At 36.9% G+C, this 15,490-nt stretch overlaps 1 protein-coding gene across 3 annotated transcripts; it reads left to right on the top strand.

Moving 5' to 3' along the window:
* The first annotated feature begins 3,775 nt into the window (after positions 1–3,775).
* Positions 3,776–14,916, top strand: LOC135470170 (solute carrier family 41 member 1-like). Of its 3 annotated transcripts, none has more exons than XM_064748959.1 (11): positions 3,776–3,857; positions 5,613–5,968; positions 6,312–6,419; positions 6,572–6,643; positions 6,991–7,135; positions 8,056–8,202; positions 8,543–8,690; positions 9,607–9,680; positions 10,294–10,428; positions 10,784–10,932; positions 11,167–14,916. In XM_064748959.1, exons 2-11 carry the CDS (start codon positions 5,672–5,674, stop codon positions 11,347–11,349), a joined length of 1,458 nt encoding a protein of 485 aa, XP_064605029.1. In that variant the 5' UTR covers positions 3,776–3,857; positions 5,613–5,671; the 3' UTR covers positions 11,350–14,916. The 3 variants fall into 3 exon arrangements, with proteins under 3 accessions (XP_064605029.1, XP_064605028.1, XP_064605031.1); XM_064748958.1 differs by having other exon boundaries at positions 3,795–3,914; XM_064748961.1 differs by lacking the exon at positions 3,776–3,857 and adding an exon at positions 4,766–5,089.
* The last annotated feature ends 574 nt before the right edge of the window (positions 14,917–15,490 follow it).

Raw genomic sequence — 15,490 nt, forward strand, 5'->3', positions numbered from 1 at the left:
TAAAGTTTTATTTAGTTTGGCATATTTTTGAAGCTACAATGTAAATGTATAATGTAAACGGTAACAGGTCAAATACAAACTCGGACATTAGAAAACAGAAGAAATGTTATTTGCACTGACCACAAAATTATAATAATAAACTGGGGATTCATGTCTTTTTTTTTCGGCAAAATAAAAAACCTCGACTTCAGAAAGCTCATCAAAAGGCATCAAGCTCACACAAATATAATACAGTCTAGTGGACCTTCAACTGACTCCAGTCCGTGTATGAAGTTTCACTGAATTGGGCTCAGAAGTTATGGTGATATATTCAATTATTGATACAGATCAATTAATCTAATGCCTTACTCAAGAATTTTCACTTCTACATTGATGGTCAGGTTTATGGTTGCAGGTTGAAACAAGAGTGCACAGTATATAAAACAACTGACCTTTGGTAAGTAACTGATAAGCTTTCTCATGTGTCAATTCATCAAAGTTTTTCTATCTGTGATATACACTTCAATGTCTAAGACTTGGTCTTCAATGAAGTTCATAATAAAAGTACCCAAACAAATGGCGACAGCCCAGAAATAAACATATTCATGTTCCAACAGAACTTGGTGACTTGGTTGCACACCTTGCTCACTTGCTATATCCCATCCCTATTTTGGACCTAAGGTCAAAGGTTACACTGACTCTTAATGCATTCTGCACAGCTCACTAGTGACTTCACCATCATGTATGAAGTTTCATTCAACTTGTCTAAATGGACAAACTGATGTTCATACCTCACTACAACAATAGTAGAATATCAATACCTTAGCGAACATTGAGGGAGGATTGAAAAGCAATACACACCCAGCCACCTTCCATGGCCCTTGAAATTCTTGAATTCAAAGTAGGCATCAATAATTCCAATGATAAAATCAATAAATATCTTCCAGACTAACTTCTTCATAGCTCTAAAAATGTAGAAATAACTCATCTTTTTTTCCCCAGAGACTGTAGCACCAGTGTGTACTGTCAGATCTCTAACATACAAGTACTAGCATAATATATAACTATGGTGGTAATGTTACCTGAACTGGAACAAACTTTGAATGTCCTTTTTCTGGTTTCTGGTGTTTTCTGGACAACTTGTGGTTTCAGCAGAAGTGATTTAGCGAACCCTAATGACAATAAATAAATAGACTTTTATCAGATACTCCACTGAAAACTAAGTCAAAAATACTCTGCATTCTATATTTGAACATTTGATATTTTGTATCAAATGTTCTGAAATGAGGCTGAAAAACATCATAAAGAAAACAGGATAAACCATGTTTGTGTTCCTTCTATAAAGCCATGGTTACTTTTTCCAATCCTAAAGTTAATGCATTGATGAAAATATTATAAACTTAAGTCTTCATTATCATTCGTACATTAGGATAAAACATTACCAACATCCAGCCAATGAAACTTGTGTGACAACATGGTCCAAAAAGCTTTAAAGACAAATCATTGCAAGAATTAAATTCATTTCATAAGAAAAAAAAAACACATGTAGAGAGATAAAATCATACACAAAGGTTTACATGCAATTTAGGTAGAGAACCAAAACCAAGAATCCCTTATTAAATTAGACACTATGTACTGTCAATACATTGTGGTGTTATGGTCAGTTGATCTTTGTGAAGACTACCTCCAGTATTGCCGTTATATGGAATCAAAATACATTTATGGCTAGGCTATCTTATCTTATTTTCAATTCAATTTGTATAGACCTGAAGACCTGTCATCTCTGCTTATACACATATAAGTTATCACTTGAGTTATCACTTGATTCCTTGCTTTCTCCTGAGAAATGTGACTCGATTGTATTACCACCACAAAGCCATGGGAGGTGAAGAAAAGATGAAAGATTACAACGTGGATTTTACCCATGTGTGGAGTGTTTATTCATGCAGCATGCGATGTGTGTGCCTCACGACTTCAGTGAATAGCATGATCTCTGACTAGAGGCTTTATTCCTAAACCTACTAGTCAACGTACTCAGATTATTTTAAAAGAAAAAAACAAAAATTAACCAAAATTATTTCCGAAGAGGGGTTCATACAGACCAAAATGGGCATAGGCATTGTTTTTTTATTATAAACTTCGTAACTCTATAAATCACCTTTTTAAGGAAAAGGCCTGTAAAAATCAAACAAGGCATCACTAAACAGACCACTTAAAACTATGTATGCATTAATATACTTCCATTTATTTTTTTTTAAATTTTTGAGATGAGAGCTAATGTTCAAACATTTGAATTCTAAGGCAGACTTTACTGACCATACTATCACAGTTTAAGAACTCTAATGTCACAGGAAGTTTGTCCAGCTCTAATCATGACACTGAATGTTGGAATAAGATAAGATTACTGATAAAAGATTCTCAAAAATTCCTTCCTTCTTGTGAACACCAGGAAAAAGGTGATGTGACTTCAGAGTTCCTAGATACCATCAGTATGGCTCATAAAGCCCACCTTGCTATTCAAATACTCAAATGCTTTTCAACACTCTTAAAAAAATCTGAAAAAATAAATGAAAGTATTTTTATGTAGTTTTCAGTTCTCTGTATGCTGAATCTTACTTCACATTTTAGCTTTCTTTTACTTTAATCTGGAATTCTTATGATGCATGGGGTATGCCATTTTAGATAAACCGGAAACATGAAGTTGCATTATCCATGCCCTACACTCTTCAGTATTACAGGTAAGACACTCATTTGTCATGCGAAATACTGTCCATCTTATTATTACAACCAAAACCTCCTGGTTGAGACCTTGGGGAATAACTCCAGACATATTCCACTGCCATATCACAATTGTCTCATAATCAGAAGGAAAACAGCTGATTTAACATTACTTCTACATGGCAAAATGGTGAACTAGGATCGAGTGACATCACAGCGAAACAGATGCCTTCTCAGGTGGTCTCGCCCTTGATTGGTTAAAGCTGAGAGGATGCCAATTTGATTTTTTTTATGTGGGCGTGTTTGCTTTCTTTTAACTGTGATATCTCAGTTAACCTACGTCACAAAAAAGTAAAGTTTTTTGAACATTAAATGAGGATCTTTATTGATACATAAACATTTGGTCTATTACTGTCAAACTGTCTACTGTCAAAGTTACATAAAAGCCAGTTACGTGTTTTGAGTTGAAATGAAGTTGGAATATATACGGGATGAACATCGTGTTTCTGTCAACTGTTCTCCAGAGTTCTAAAGTTTAACTTGTTGTAAAGAAACCGCTTTTTCAGTTGAGTAACTGTGTAACGATTATTGGACCATACATAACATCTGGCCACGCAACTCCACAGCCTAGGATGATACTTACCGTTGTCTTCTGTTTCTAGTTTTAACAGATCTGAGGAACGTTGTTTAGACATTGCGAAGTATCAGCTGGCTGACTGATAAACATCAGCAAGTCATGCAACTAAATGTTGTACAACTGTACTTTTTTGATGGATTTGGTTTCCTGAAATGCCTCACTTGAACACACGTGGTGTTGTTGTTGCTCTGAACTGAAGCCGTGTTTTGTTTGTAGATGGCGCTCAGGAACAGGATGTTCGGTTATCTCCCTTTCACCAATCACACTGAGCGAACGCATCTGTTTAAAAACTTGCTGCTTCATTCTTAATGAAAATAACTTTCCAACTACACATAAGAACCCATCTCCCATTATCATTATATCAAAAAATCCCCTTTTCTTTCCTCAGGCAGTTTTTAAGTTATTGCGAACACAACCGAAGTACGGAGAGTTGAATCGTCTGCTCGACTTCCGGTACGACAGCTTGACATGTTGGCATCTCAGCACCTGTTGCAACATCAAAGTTCAGTGTTGAGATAAATAGGTAGAGTTGACAAATCTCTCTAAAGCTTTATCTTTGTGTCATTGTGATCAAGGACAGGTACGTATCTGAATCATGTATCTGAATTCAGCTGTTTATTGAACTTGTGTAGGCCTGCATGTACACTTGTAACATAGTGTAGACACTAGAGTAGTAGGCCTGCATGTACACGCGTACTAGAAGTAGCAATAGTACATGTACTAACAGTTGTAGTTTAGTAAAATGGCTTTGCGTAATTTTACATCTCGAAAATCATGGGTAAGGTTACCATCCAATTAGGTTAAACACACCTAATGAAGCCTTTTCCGCACTGGAATATGTGCTCTACCTTGGCTAATAACCAGGTACCGGTAGTGTTAGCAAATGTAGACAATTAAAGATAGAGAATTAAATATGTGCTATATCTAGGATTGAAAGTGTAATCCCTGATAAAGGTAATACTCATTATTGTGTTTCTTAAAACTACATTCATGATTGATTCTAAATGACATCTTCAAATATAAATACTGTTGTTTAGCTCTCCTTGGGATATGCTGATGGAGATATAATGGGTTACAGTGCAAAAAGTAGCTAGCAAAAATGGGCAGGTAACTTAGCTTATAACCAACAAACAGTAGTTTTTCAATAAGGTCATGTCTTGCACCCGCATTGACATTTGCTGCAAAAGTTTTGCTTCATGCAAGATAACCCCTCTCAAATAGAAATCGGCCATACTAATTCTCTCATTTTGGATTTGGCTGCCCCCCCCCCCCCCAAAAAAAACCCCTCACCTCCAACATTTCCGCTAATTTCACTTTGTAGGCCTCTGTTCATCACCATATTAAGCTAAAGGAGAAGCTGTGTTGATTCTGATAATGAGCATGAAATGCGTGCTCGCTACCAGCTGCTTTCTATACTTGTGGGCCTGTTGGTCAAGCGATCAAGACTAGTTGGCATATATTGTTGGTGCTTGATTCAGATTGGTCTTTGCTAAGTTTTACTTAGCACTAGAATCTGTGAAAGCATATATCCCTAATGAAGATATTAGGGTTACATAAAACCACTTACTGAGTGACATTTACCAAATTCTGAACGTTGAAGTAACAGAGTGTTTGGACATCTAGGCTATGTAAGTTGTGTCCAAAGAAAGCAACTGTATAAAGGTTGCAGCTGTATATGAACAGACCAGTGTTTGTGATCACTGGGTCGTTTGCATTCATTGAAGACCCCTTGTCTTCCTCTAATACATGTATGATGTGAGTATGTGTATTTCATATTACATAATAAAATTACATTTCAAAAAGTACATATCAGTTGGCATGTTAAGATATGTTTTAGTTTAACCCATGTTGTTAGTTTTGGTTCAAGATTTCAACAAGCAGTTAAAATGTTGACCCCATGGAGTGTCAATGATGTTAGATGTTCACAGCTCCCTATCTAGAAATCAAATGTGCCAGGGTGACATTTTCAGCTGCCAATCTGTTAACATTGGCTAGACAAAAAGGGCACGGTGCTCAGTTTAGTTGCAAGGTGCAGCACCCTTCTACAAAAGCCTAGTTTGAGATATGGTTCATAACATGTATAATGTAAAATATAAGTCAGGGTACGGTACACATGACTTTTTTTTGGCCGAAAGGTTGGAATATTTTTTACTCAACTTTTTCATTAAGCTGTATGTTATAATGGCCTTACTGATTCACTGTATGTGTCAGGATAAAAGATTGTGTTTAATGTCATTATTGTAACATATTTCTGTTATTTTTTTTTTTTTTTACATAGGCTCTGTGATGTTGAAGATTCCCAGACAGACCCATTTTTCTGTAAGAGGTGACTAAATCATGTTTGGGACCGTTGTTAACAATACTGAGCAGGTAGTTCGACGGAGGAAAATGGCCTCTAAATTAACTGAAGAGCAATCTTCAGAAGACGAACTGTATTCTGTTGATCCAGGAGCTCCACTGTTAGAAGAAAACAATGCTGATGAATTAAAAGAAGTTGAAGATCGGCCAGATGTGGAGGTAGTTCAGACCTCAGGGGAGGAGTCAAGCTGGATGATAGCTTTACAAGTGTTTGGGCCATTCATCATTGCAGGTTTTGGTACAGTTGGGGCTGGAATGGTCCTGGATATTGTACAGGTGAGGTTTTAAATGCAGGAAGAGGCCTTAAGAAAACTAGCTTTTATTGTGATAAAATTCATATCAAAAGTTTGATAATTATGAACATGTAATCTTTAATGAAAAATCTTTGAGAGAATGTTTGTTCATTTTGTCCTATGAGATCATCATGGATATCTTACCTATGTAGGGGCTGTTAAGTGGTCTCCTCCACTCCCCTTCTAATTGCACATGGCATCACAAAGTGATGTATTCATGCAGTATGTATTTGGAAGTCTTTCTTAATATGTGTACTCAAAATTACCAATACATAAAGTGTTATATATCAGGACAATATATAAATAAATGTGTATCTTTATTTCAGCATTGGCAAGTATTTAAAACAGTGCCAGAAGTGTTTATTTTGGTACCTGCACTTCTTGGACTGAAGGGAAATCTGGAGATGACATTAGCATCTAGATTGTCAACCCAGGTGAGAAATAGCTCAATGATTTCACTTGTTACTATTGGTCTTTGAAATATATGATTTATTTTTCAATAATATTGCACAAATACACTGTACTCCGAAGTTCTGGAGAATTCTGTCTTGTTATCTGTGTTAATGTATCCCATTTCATTCTGCAGGCTAATTTAGGAAATATGGACTCCAGAAAAGAACAGTTAAAAATGATAGGTGGAAATCTTGCATTGACTCAGGTAAACGTAACTAATATTCATTTTTAAGATCATTCAAATGTACATTTTGCACCAACCTACTGCTGTATCATTATGCATGAATGTGTCTGATTGAAAACAGCACTGATTACACCCTGGAAATAACTATTTCTCCCCTGCAAGAATACCTGTGCAATAACAAACTTGATATCAGTTTATACATATGAGACTTGTTGTATTACAGATTATCATTTTTCTTACTCAGACTTGCCAAAATAAATAAATAATCACATGAGTGATATTTAAGCTTGCATATGAAAATATATACTTTGATGAAAATGATCAGTCAACAGGCACTTACTTTTGTTGTCATGTTTGTTTGTTACCAGGCTCAGGCTATTGTGGTTGGGTTTCTTGCATCTGTGGCTGCCATGGTGATGGGTTGGATACCAGAGGGAAAGTTCAACATTCATCATGGCTTTTTACTGTGTGCCAGCAGTATGTTAACTGCCTCTTTAGCAAGTTTGATTTTAGGTAAGGAAGAAGACTTTCATGCATAGAGTATTGAAAGATTTTCTAAATCAGTGATAACTTTATTTGTATGGGGTCTCTGTGGCTAAGGGGGTTAGCATGCCAGTGTGCACATTGTGAGTTCAAATCCATGCTCTTATGCTGGCTTCCTCTGGTCGTACTTGGGAAGGTTTGCCAGCAGCCTTCAGATAGTGGTGGTTTACTTTCCCCTGAGCAAATACCTGGTTCCCTCCCACCCTAATGCTGGATGCTGCCGTATAGATGAAGTATTCTTGAGTACAGTGTATTTCACAAATGAAATAAATAACTTTATTTACATTGATTGGAGTATCCTTAAACCAGGGTAGTGTTTTGGTGAGTAGATCTTTCAGATATATATCCACATGCATGTAGGATGAGAAACAGAGAAAATTTACACATTATGAGTCTCTTATCTGGTGATTTGACACACATGTGGTGGCGAAGGTGTTCTTTGCATTCATAAAATGGATGTGTCTTGGTCTGATCAATGGGATCACTGTGCATAACATACACTATCAGTTTACTCCATAAACATATTCAAAATTATTAGTAGTATTAATCGGTACTTAACATTCAGGCTGAATGACAGTTCCAACCAGAACACTGCATCATGCATGTTTTTTTTTACCTGAGCTGAGGATACATGCATAAAGGTGACAGAATGTTGACAACCTGATAAATGCATCAGCACTTTGACCATTTTTGATCAGGTTCTTTTTGTTTTGGTTTTGTGTGAAAGAGAGCAACCATTAAAAATATACTTGTTCAAAAATGATGAATTACTAGATGATAAAATTAATATTTTTGTGCGATTAGCAAGAGGATAATACATTTAAGAGTTATCAAAAGAAATCAGATGTCATCTTATCCCAAAAATCAATAATTTTCTTGTTTGTATCCAGGCTCTATCATGATTGGTGTTGTTATGTTGTCTCGGCATTGCAAGATAAACCCTGACAATGTGGCCACCCCGGTAGCTGCTAGTCTGGGAGACTTGACTACCCTCACCCTCCTGGCTCTCATTGGGCGAAGCCTTTTCATAGCTATAGGTAAGGCTGGTTTAGGCCAGACTTGAACTCCGAGTGTATCTGTATGTATTTATATGGAAAATCAATGAGGGAACTAAAATACTATAATCCAAATATTCCAGTCAAAGACTGTACATGAATATATTAAGGTACTGAGGTTGAGTGCTTTTTTATTTTACACAAATTATTTTTTATAATGCTTATGCCGTCCTTTTGTTTAAATGGTGTAAGTAGATATACATACATTTTATAATATTGCTGTCAAGATGTAGATCTTAGAGTGTGAGTTAGTTTGTTCCATCTATACTAGTCTGCTAAGTCCATACTTTACTTGTGTGTTGCTATGTTCCCCTGTTTACAGAAGGTCACTCCTGGGTGGCTCCCAGCATCATAGGTGGATTTACCCTGCTAACTCCATTATGGGTAGTGATCTCTGTAAAGAATGAGTACACAAATGATGTCATATACTCAGGATGGACTCCTGTCATCAGTGCCATGGTAATCAGCAGGTACGGGAATTTGTAGATACTCAGGATAAACCGTTTGTTGAAAAATAAGTTTTTAGTGTTAGAAAGATGAATAAACATTATTCGTTCCCATGTGAAAGTCCTACTTTGTCAGAAAACACTGAAATGGAATATTTGGGGTTTGCAATTTCTGGGTATAAAACTAGATTCTGCTAGTGAAAACTGGGGTTTTGAACCAGTGACACCAGTCAGGTAGCTAATTGCTAGCAGTGCATCTAGGTTATACTGCCAACTGACCTCCCACAGAAATGGGAAAATTTGCCGTTCTAGTACATAAACCTCCTGCTTTTGTGAGATGCGTGTTGGCTGAATAATATAGATGGCCGGCAAGCCTAATTGTGTATCAGGTGCATGGTTCAGGTTGTTAGGTTGAAACCCAGAGGGGCCAGTTTTCATCGTTCTATGCAAGGACACACAAGACCAGATTGTGTAAATCGTATGTAATGAGTGTACCGTTAACCACTTTCCAAATGATATCTACCAATCAATCTTACAGTGGAATATTGCCTTATACCATGTATCTGGGTTTATTGTGGCAGTAAAAATGGTCATCTCTTCAAGAAGGTTATCAAGTTTATCCAGTTTTGTTTATGGCACATGAGAGACAAACCATGTAACCAACTCTTCTTCATCAAGTTATCTTTGTTTTTATGTTTGGTATTTTCAAATTGTAATGCAGGACAAAACATTGATAAGCTATTGAAGAGCTGATTCTGCTCCAGCTGTAAGTCATAAAGTTTGTCAGGATCTTGTAAAGGGTGGTAGATTTCTTGGGGTGCTGCTCAGTTTCCTTGTACAGTAAAACTCTTTAAGGCTTTCCTAGCATAAATCATAATTGTATGAACAAACTCTTTTTGTTTTGTTGAGTATTTGAGTGTGATATTGACATGTGTTACAGTATTGGAGGGCTAATACTTGACTTTGCTGTGTCAGCCTATGATGGGATTGCTGTGTTTCAACCAGTTATTAATGGTAAGTACCATGTATCCAGACAAAGACCAAAGGTCATTAATGGTTAGTACCTTGTATCCAAAGGTCAAAGGTCATTTGTGGCATGTACCTTATATCCAGACAATTAAGGTCAGATGTTTCATGCAGTTTCCTGTATACTCTCTGGGTCATTCATTATGGTCCTGAATAGCGCTTTATTGTGGACATATATATGTATGGTACCTGTATGTGTGGTTTGGATGCTTGGCTTTCAGTCAGAAAGTACTCAAGGAGTTAGTACCAACCTTGGACAGGGAATGTTTAATATTCCGTCCCCTCTGCTATTGTCAGAACTGCTGTTGACAATAAGCAATCAACAATAATCAAGGCCTTACCTTAAGTTCATTGGAGATCTCTTACCTGTATTTTCTATCAGTATGGTATACACTGATAATTTATAGTGATTTCGGATGTGGGGAAAAGACATGAGTTACTTACCAACCGATGGTGGTTTTACTCTGAGCACTCATCAAAACAACAAAATTTACCACCATGATATTTGTGAATTATTTCTGAATAAAGCTCCTGCATGTTATTTTGTTTTCATTTCTTTGCCTGATGTGTTTGGTCACGTCCTGTCGTTTCTTCTTTTTAGGTGTCGGGGGTAATTTGGTTGCTGTTCAAGCCAGTCGTATCTCCACATCTTTACACAAGGGGGGCAAACCTGGAGAGCTCTCAGATGGGGTTCTTAAAGGATGCCCCAACCCATGCTTTGCATTCTTTGGCAGCAGTAGGTCATCAGTTTGCTTACGTTTATCACAAAAACACACATCTCTCAAACTGTTGCAGATTTAACTCCCCTTATTTGTATGTACGGTATGCTAATACACCAGACATGCTGTTTTATTCACACAAAAAAATCACTTGTCAAAACACCTCAGGTACAAAGCTCTCAGTCAACTGTTTGTGATGCATCTACTGTCACAAATCCATGGGTAACATTAACTTTTGAATAAGGACACTAAATTCCTATGGGCATGTGCAAAGTATGTGCATCCAAGATAGTGTGTATAGCAATGGCAGAATTGTAGGCCAGGTCTTTTTTTTTTTTTTTTTTTGACCCGACTTTCTTTTGCTTATTGCAGCCGTCCATGCAAGGGCTGCCCGAGTTCTAATGTTGTTAGTTATTCCCGGTCATCTGATATTCATGTATACCATCGCCTACATGAATGCTGGTCACACCGCTATAACGCTCAACTTTGCTGTGATTTACCTGACTGCTGCGGTGCTTCAGGTGAGTTCTCATTTATTTAATGGACATTTGGAATTTTGTGAATAATTGAAATGATGAGTTTTGTGTTAATTTTTGTGTGCCTGATTTTCTAATCATACATTAAAACACAGACAGGCTTTTTTTATGACACATCAGTGATGTTCCCCGAAGGATTTTGTACTACGTTAACAATATACATGATAATACATGTGCACAAATGACAGGTCTGAGAACTTTTGTTTGTTTGTGGATCAGGTGGCCATACTTTTGTATGTGGCTAACTGGATTGTGCACTACATCTGGAAGAAAGGGGACGATCCTGACAACTCTGCAATACCCTACCTCACAGCCTTGGGGGATCTGTTGGGCACAGGTTTCTTAGCCATTGTGTTCCAGATCCTCTGTATGATGGGTAACAAGGACAAGATGACTGTCTGAGAAACGCATAAACTAAGGAAAACAAAAATTGTGGACGAGATTTCACTCACATTTTTTTGTTCACTCACATGTGCTTTTTGACAAAGAATTTACAATCCTTCCTGCTGTGGTTTTTTTTTTGGTTTTTTTTTTCAAACACATCAGGAATGGGTTCAGAAATCATAAAGCCATAAATGTGCATTGTTAAGCAAAAGTTCACTTCTGTTGTATAGATATATAAATATTTTATGAGAGTTTTATTTGTGACTTTTTGGGGTTAAATTTTCATACAAATTACAACAGTTTCCTGTGAATAGCCAGACTGCTGTCTCACAGAATCTTCATGCCATGTCTTCATGTGTTCACATATCTTTAATTTCATTTCCATATCATTAATGTTTGACCTGTTACAGGGGTCTGGTATGTAACTCCCAATGTTTGTTCCCTGCAAGGAGACATGTAACCGATTTTAATAGGTGACTGATGTGGAGTTCTTAGACAGCTCATCGTAATTGCTGATGTACTTCTCAGATTGTTTAAGGGATTTATTTAAATTTCTAGAGGCAAAGTGCAGCTGTCCTAAGATTTATCAATATAAATGCTAATGTACATATCTGAACAAATTATTTTGTGTGCTAAATACCAAAGTATAAATCAATTATCAATAAATTAAATCTGGAACCAGAATACCATTTTTGAAAATGTTAACTCATTTACATGTACAAATATCCTGATGCAACTTATAAAAAGATGTCTATAGACGATAAGCTTTTAGCCTCGAATAATGCAAGATGCATGTGCCTCATTGTCTTATGCCAGGTAAATCTAAGTCAAATTTCAGGTGCTAATATATCAGAAGTTTTGTATTTAGTGCTCCCTCTTGTCATTGATGCAACATAAGTTTTTTTAGAATGTATTTCCAATATATGTAGATCACATTGAAATAAATAAGTGTGTGTAGTTAATCATTCATTTTTTTATTGTTTTGTTTTAACATATTGTAATGATAAATTTTTTAGACAATTTCCTTTATCCATACTTTAATATGTGATGTTAAGGCTTGAACTTGGAATTATGTATTAGTTTTAATGGTGAACATGACATTGGTTTCTGGTGTTATCAAACAAATGATTGTATACATGTACATTATACCAACAGATGATTTAAATTTTCTCTCTGTGTTTGAGTTTGTATCCATTTGCATTGTGTATTTTTTATTTTATATTCATAACTTTATGCGGTGTTGAATATATTTATGTTCATCGCCAATTTTGAAGGCACCAATAATGGTGTAATTTCAGACAATCTAGAGACCGTTAAAAAACACAAACCCTCCAGACCATGATTCCTGTAGGTGATTTCACTAATAATGATTGTATTAAACACCACACAAAGGTACAAATATCAACTGAAAAAATCATATAATGGTTTGATAAAAGCTTGCAACCATCAGAAATACATGTGCAAATTTGCAACCATCAGAAATACATGTGCACAAGGGCCTACTTTTACTTTGAGGGGTAGTCCTATTTTCAGTAATAGATTCCTTAATATATAAGATTTTATATGTTGAATATCTGAAAGATAATTTGAATTTTTAACGTTTTCTAGAAGCCCATTATATAATGACTAGTGCAGCACTACGACCCAGGAACCTCTTGCCTATGTAATCACTGTGAATTAGTCCAGCTCATCCTGTCTTTCTCTCTGGTCCAAAAGATAAATATGTCAGTCATCATATGATATAGCTTCTAGGACATTTAGACTTCCATTTGTCCAGTTGGAAAGGCAATGTGCTTATTTTAGAATACCAGTAAGTATTGTAAAACATGCAAAACCATTTCTTCCGCTTAGGTACGTAATTTAAAAAAGATTACATCTAAAACATTAGAATATTTGTCGTTGAATTTGGAAGATGAAGTATATTTTCATGTATGGGTGATGATATATATACTTAAGTACAACCATTGACATTATTTTAAAGATTTTTATGTATTGAACATCTTGTTTTGTAAAACACCCAGAGGGTGGACTTGCGTGGTCGTTGTTTTGTGTGTTATGGGCACCAGGGTGAATCACTAATTTCTTTGTATTGAATATGCAGTTATTAATTTTCTGTTCATTTTTTTCTCTGAGTTTTTCTCTTATTAATGATTATAATGCCTAGATGTGTTTTGGTACCATTGTCATTTGGGTTTTATTTTCAGGGTTTTTGGATTTGAAACGCCAGAAAGTTACGAAGTTTTCAGTGTAAAATAGCTTCCGAACATTTGTCACAAGCCTTCCTTTCTTTCTACTGTTGAACACGGAGTAAAAGCTGAAGGGGTTTAGTGAGAGTCGTTGAAGCATGTGGGTAATAATAGGTAGTTTATGCCACAATTGTTAGAACAAATTAAGATAAATGTCGAACGCGTCTAAAATGGGATACAGTATCCTTGTATAAGATCTCTGTATCGGCCTACTGCAGTCGGATGTACGGTATCTCTGCAAGGCATTCCTTGTTCTGGGAAAAGTTTTATGGGCGTAATGCATGTCTCTTAACGTTAGCGTCTATTGTCTGATAACAAGAACGCCACCAATACGATTTTGACTTCCGTACCGCAGTGTCCACATAATTCTCAGCGTGCATGCGGAAAGTCCCAGTAGTCCGTCTCGGAAAACACGGATCTTGTTTTTAGAGGATTCCATGACGAGACCAAAGTCTGTTCAAACTGCATGAAGTATGTAAATAACTTCCTGGCTAACGCAGTTGATGAGTGTCCAGTTGAGCGTCATGCCAAGCTCTTTGGAGACAGGTCTTCCTGAAAAGACTAGAGCGCGTGGCGTCCGAATTTGTATATGTATGTATTTGTATGCGTCGGATACCTAAAATGACCCTAAATTTCGTTCAGATAAGTGCATTTTTGAGGCAAATAAATTTGATTTTTGGTGCTGAAGCTGTTCAAAGCAAAACCCTTTCTAAAACCAATAAGACTATATAAGAATCAGGTCTTTTTATTTGGTAATGTTTTGAAATGACACTGGGGTATTTGTTAATTTATGCACCGAAGGCAGTGGAAATTCGCTCGATGTTAGTGATCCATGTACGTGAGGACTGTATATAGTGGTGTTCTTCATACGACATCCTGAGAAACCAGTTATTATACATAGCTGGGCTACACATGAATTTGGTGGCTTTTTGGATTCTAATTGCTTTTTTAATCTTTACCTTCACAAGTTGGATTATTGGATGTAACTGAACACTAAATCTAGTATTTAGGAAACTTCGAATTTTACACAAACAATTCTCATGATCGTGAAATAAATATTTTGAAAAACTGTACAGTGGACAGAGATTTGCAACTCCGGGTTGACTGAGCAGGAACAGCACTGGGCAAAAGGAAATTTGAAAGACCGTGAAAATAATAGTAATGTAAATAAAAGAATGTCAGGTTGAACTATATGTTACCACCGACAGAGAATACCATACTCGATAAGCTCAAGATAGTATAAAATTTGTCTATGTTGCCATTCTTGGAGAGTTTATTCACCTTAAGTAAAGCTCTTTTCGCGAGATGTGCGATATTTGGAACTGGGTCTTGCATAAACGGCGAAGTTCGACCCTGACAGCTTCTCATCCATTATTATTATACGAGGGATGGCAACGCTTTTTATTTGTCCTGTGCTCGGTATATAGATCTGTGCGCGATGTACACCTCTGTGCGACAAACAGGCCTGTGTGTGTTCACTCACAGTATACAGCGTTCAGCCTTGTGATCGTAGCCAGCTCTGTCCCTTGTCAACCCTGTTCACGGCGTGCAACCATGTTTATATATAGCCCATGCACGGCGTACATCCCTCTTCACGGCGTACAGCCCTATTCATGGCGTGCAGCCTTGTTCATATACTGCCTTGTGCACGAGGCACAGCCCTGTGTATATACAGCTCGTGCACGGCATAGTCCTGTGTGTATACTGCCTTATGCACGACGTACACCTATGTGTATATACAGCCCGTGCACGGCGTACAGCCCTCTTCATGGCGTGCAGACCTCTTCAAGGCGTACAGCCTTGTTTATATACTGCCCTGTGCACAACGTACAGCCCTGTGTACATACAGCCCGTGCACGGCGTACAGCCCTCTTCATGGCGTGTAGGCTTGTTTATATACTGCCCTGTGCACG

The sequence above is a fragment of the Liolophura sinensis genome, chromosome 7, assembly GCF_032854445.1.
Source record: "Liolophura sinensis isolate JHLJ2023 chromosome 7, CUHK_Ljap_v2, whole genome shotgun sequence".
Taxonomy (NCBI): domain Eukaryota; kingdom Metazoa; phylum Mollusca; class Polyplacophora; order Chitonida; family Chitonidae; genus Liolophura; species Liolophura sinensis.

Excerpts from the sequence above, each read along its gene's own strand:
- LOC135470170 (XM_064748959.1), top strand. The coding sequence starts at position 5,672 with ATGTTTGGGACCGTTGTTAACAATACTGAGCAGGTAGTTCGACGGAGG. Across the intron at positions 7,136-8,055 it reads TTTAGCAAGTTTGATTTTAG|GCTCTATCATGATTGGTGTT; the intron begins GTAAGGAAGAAG and ends GTTTGTATCCAG. Across the intron at positions 8,203-8,542 it reads AAGCCTTTTCATAGCTATAG|AAGGTCACTCCTGGGTGGCT; the intron begins GTAAGGCTGGTT and ends CCCTGTTTACAG.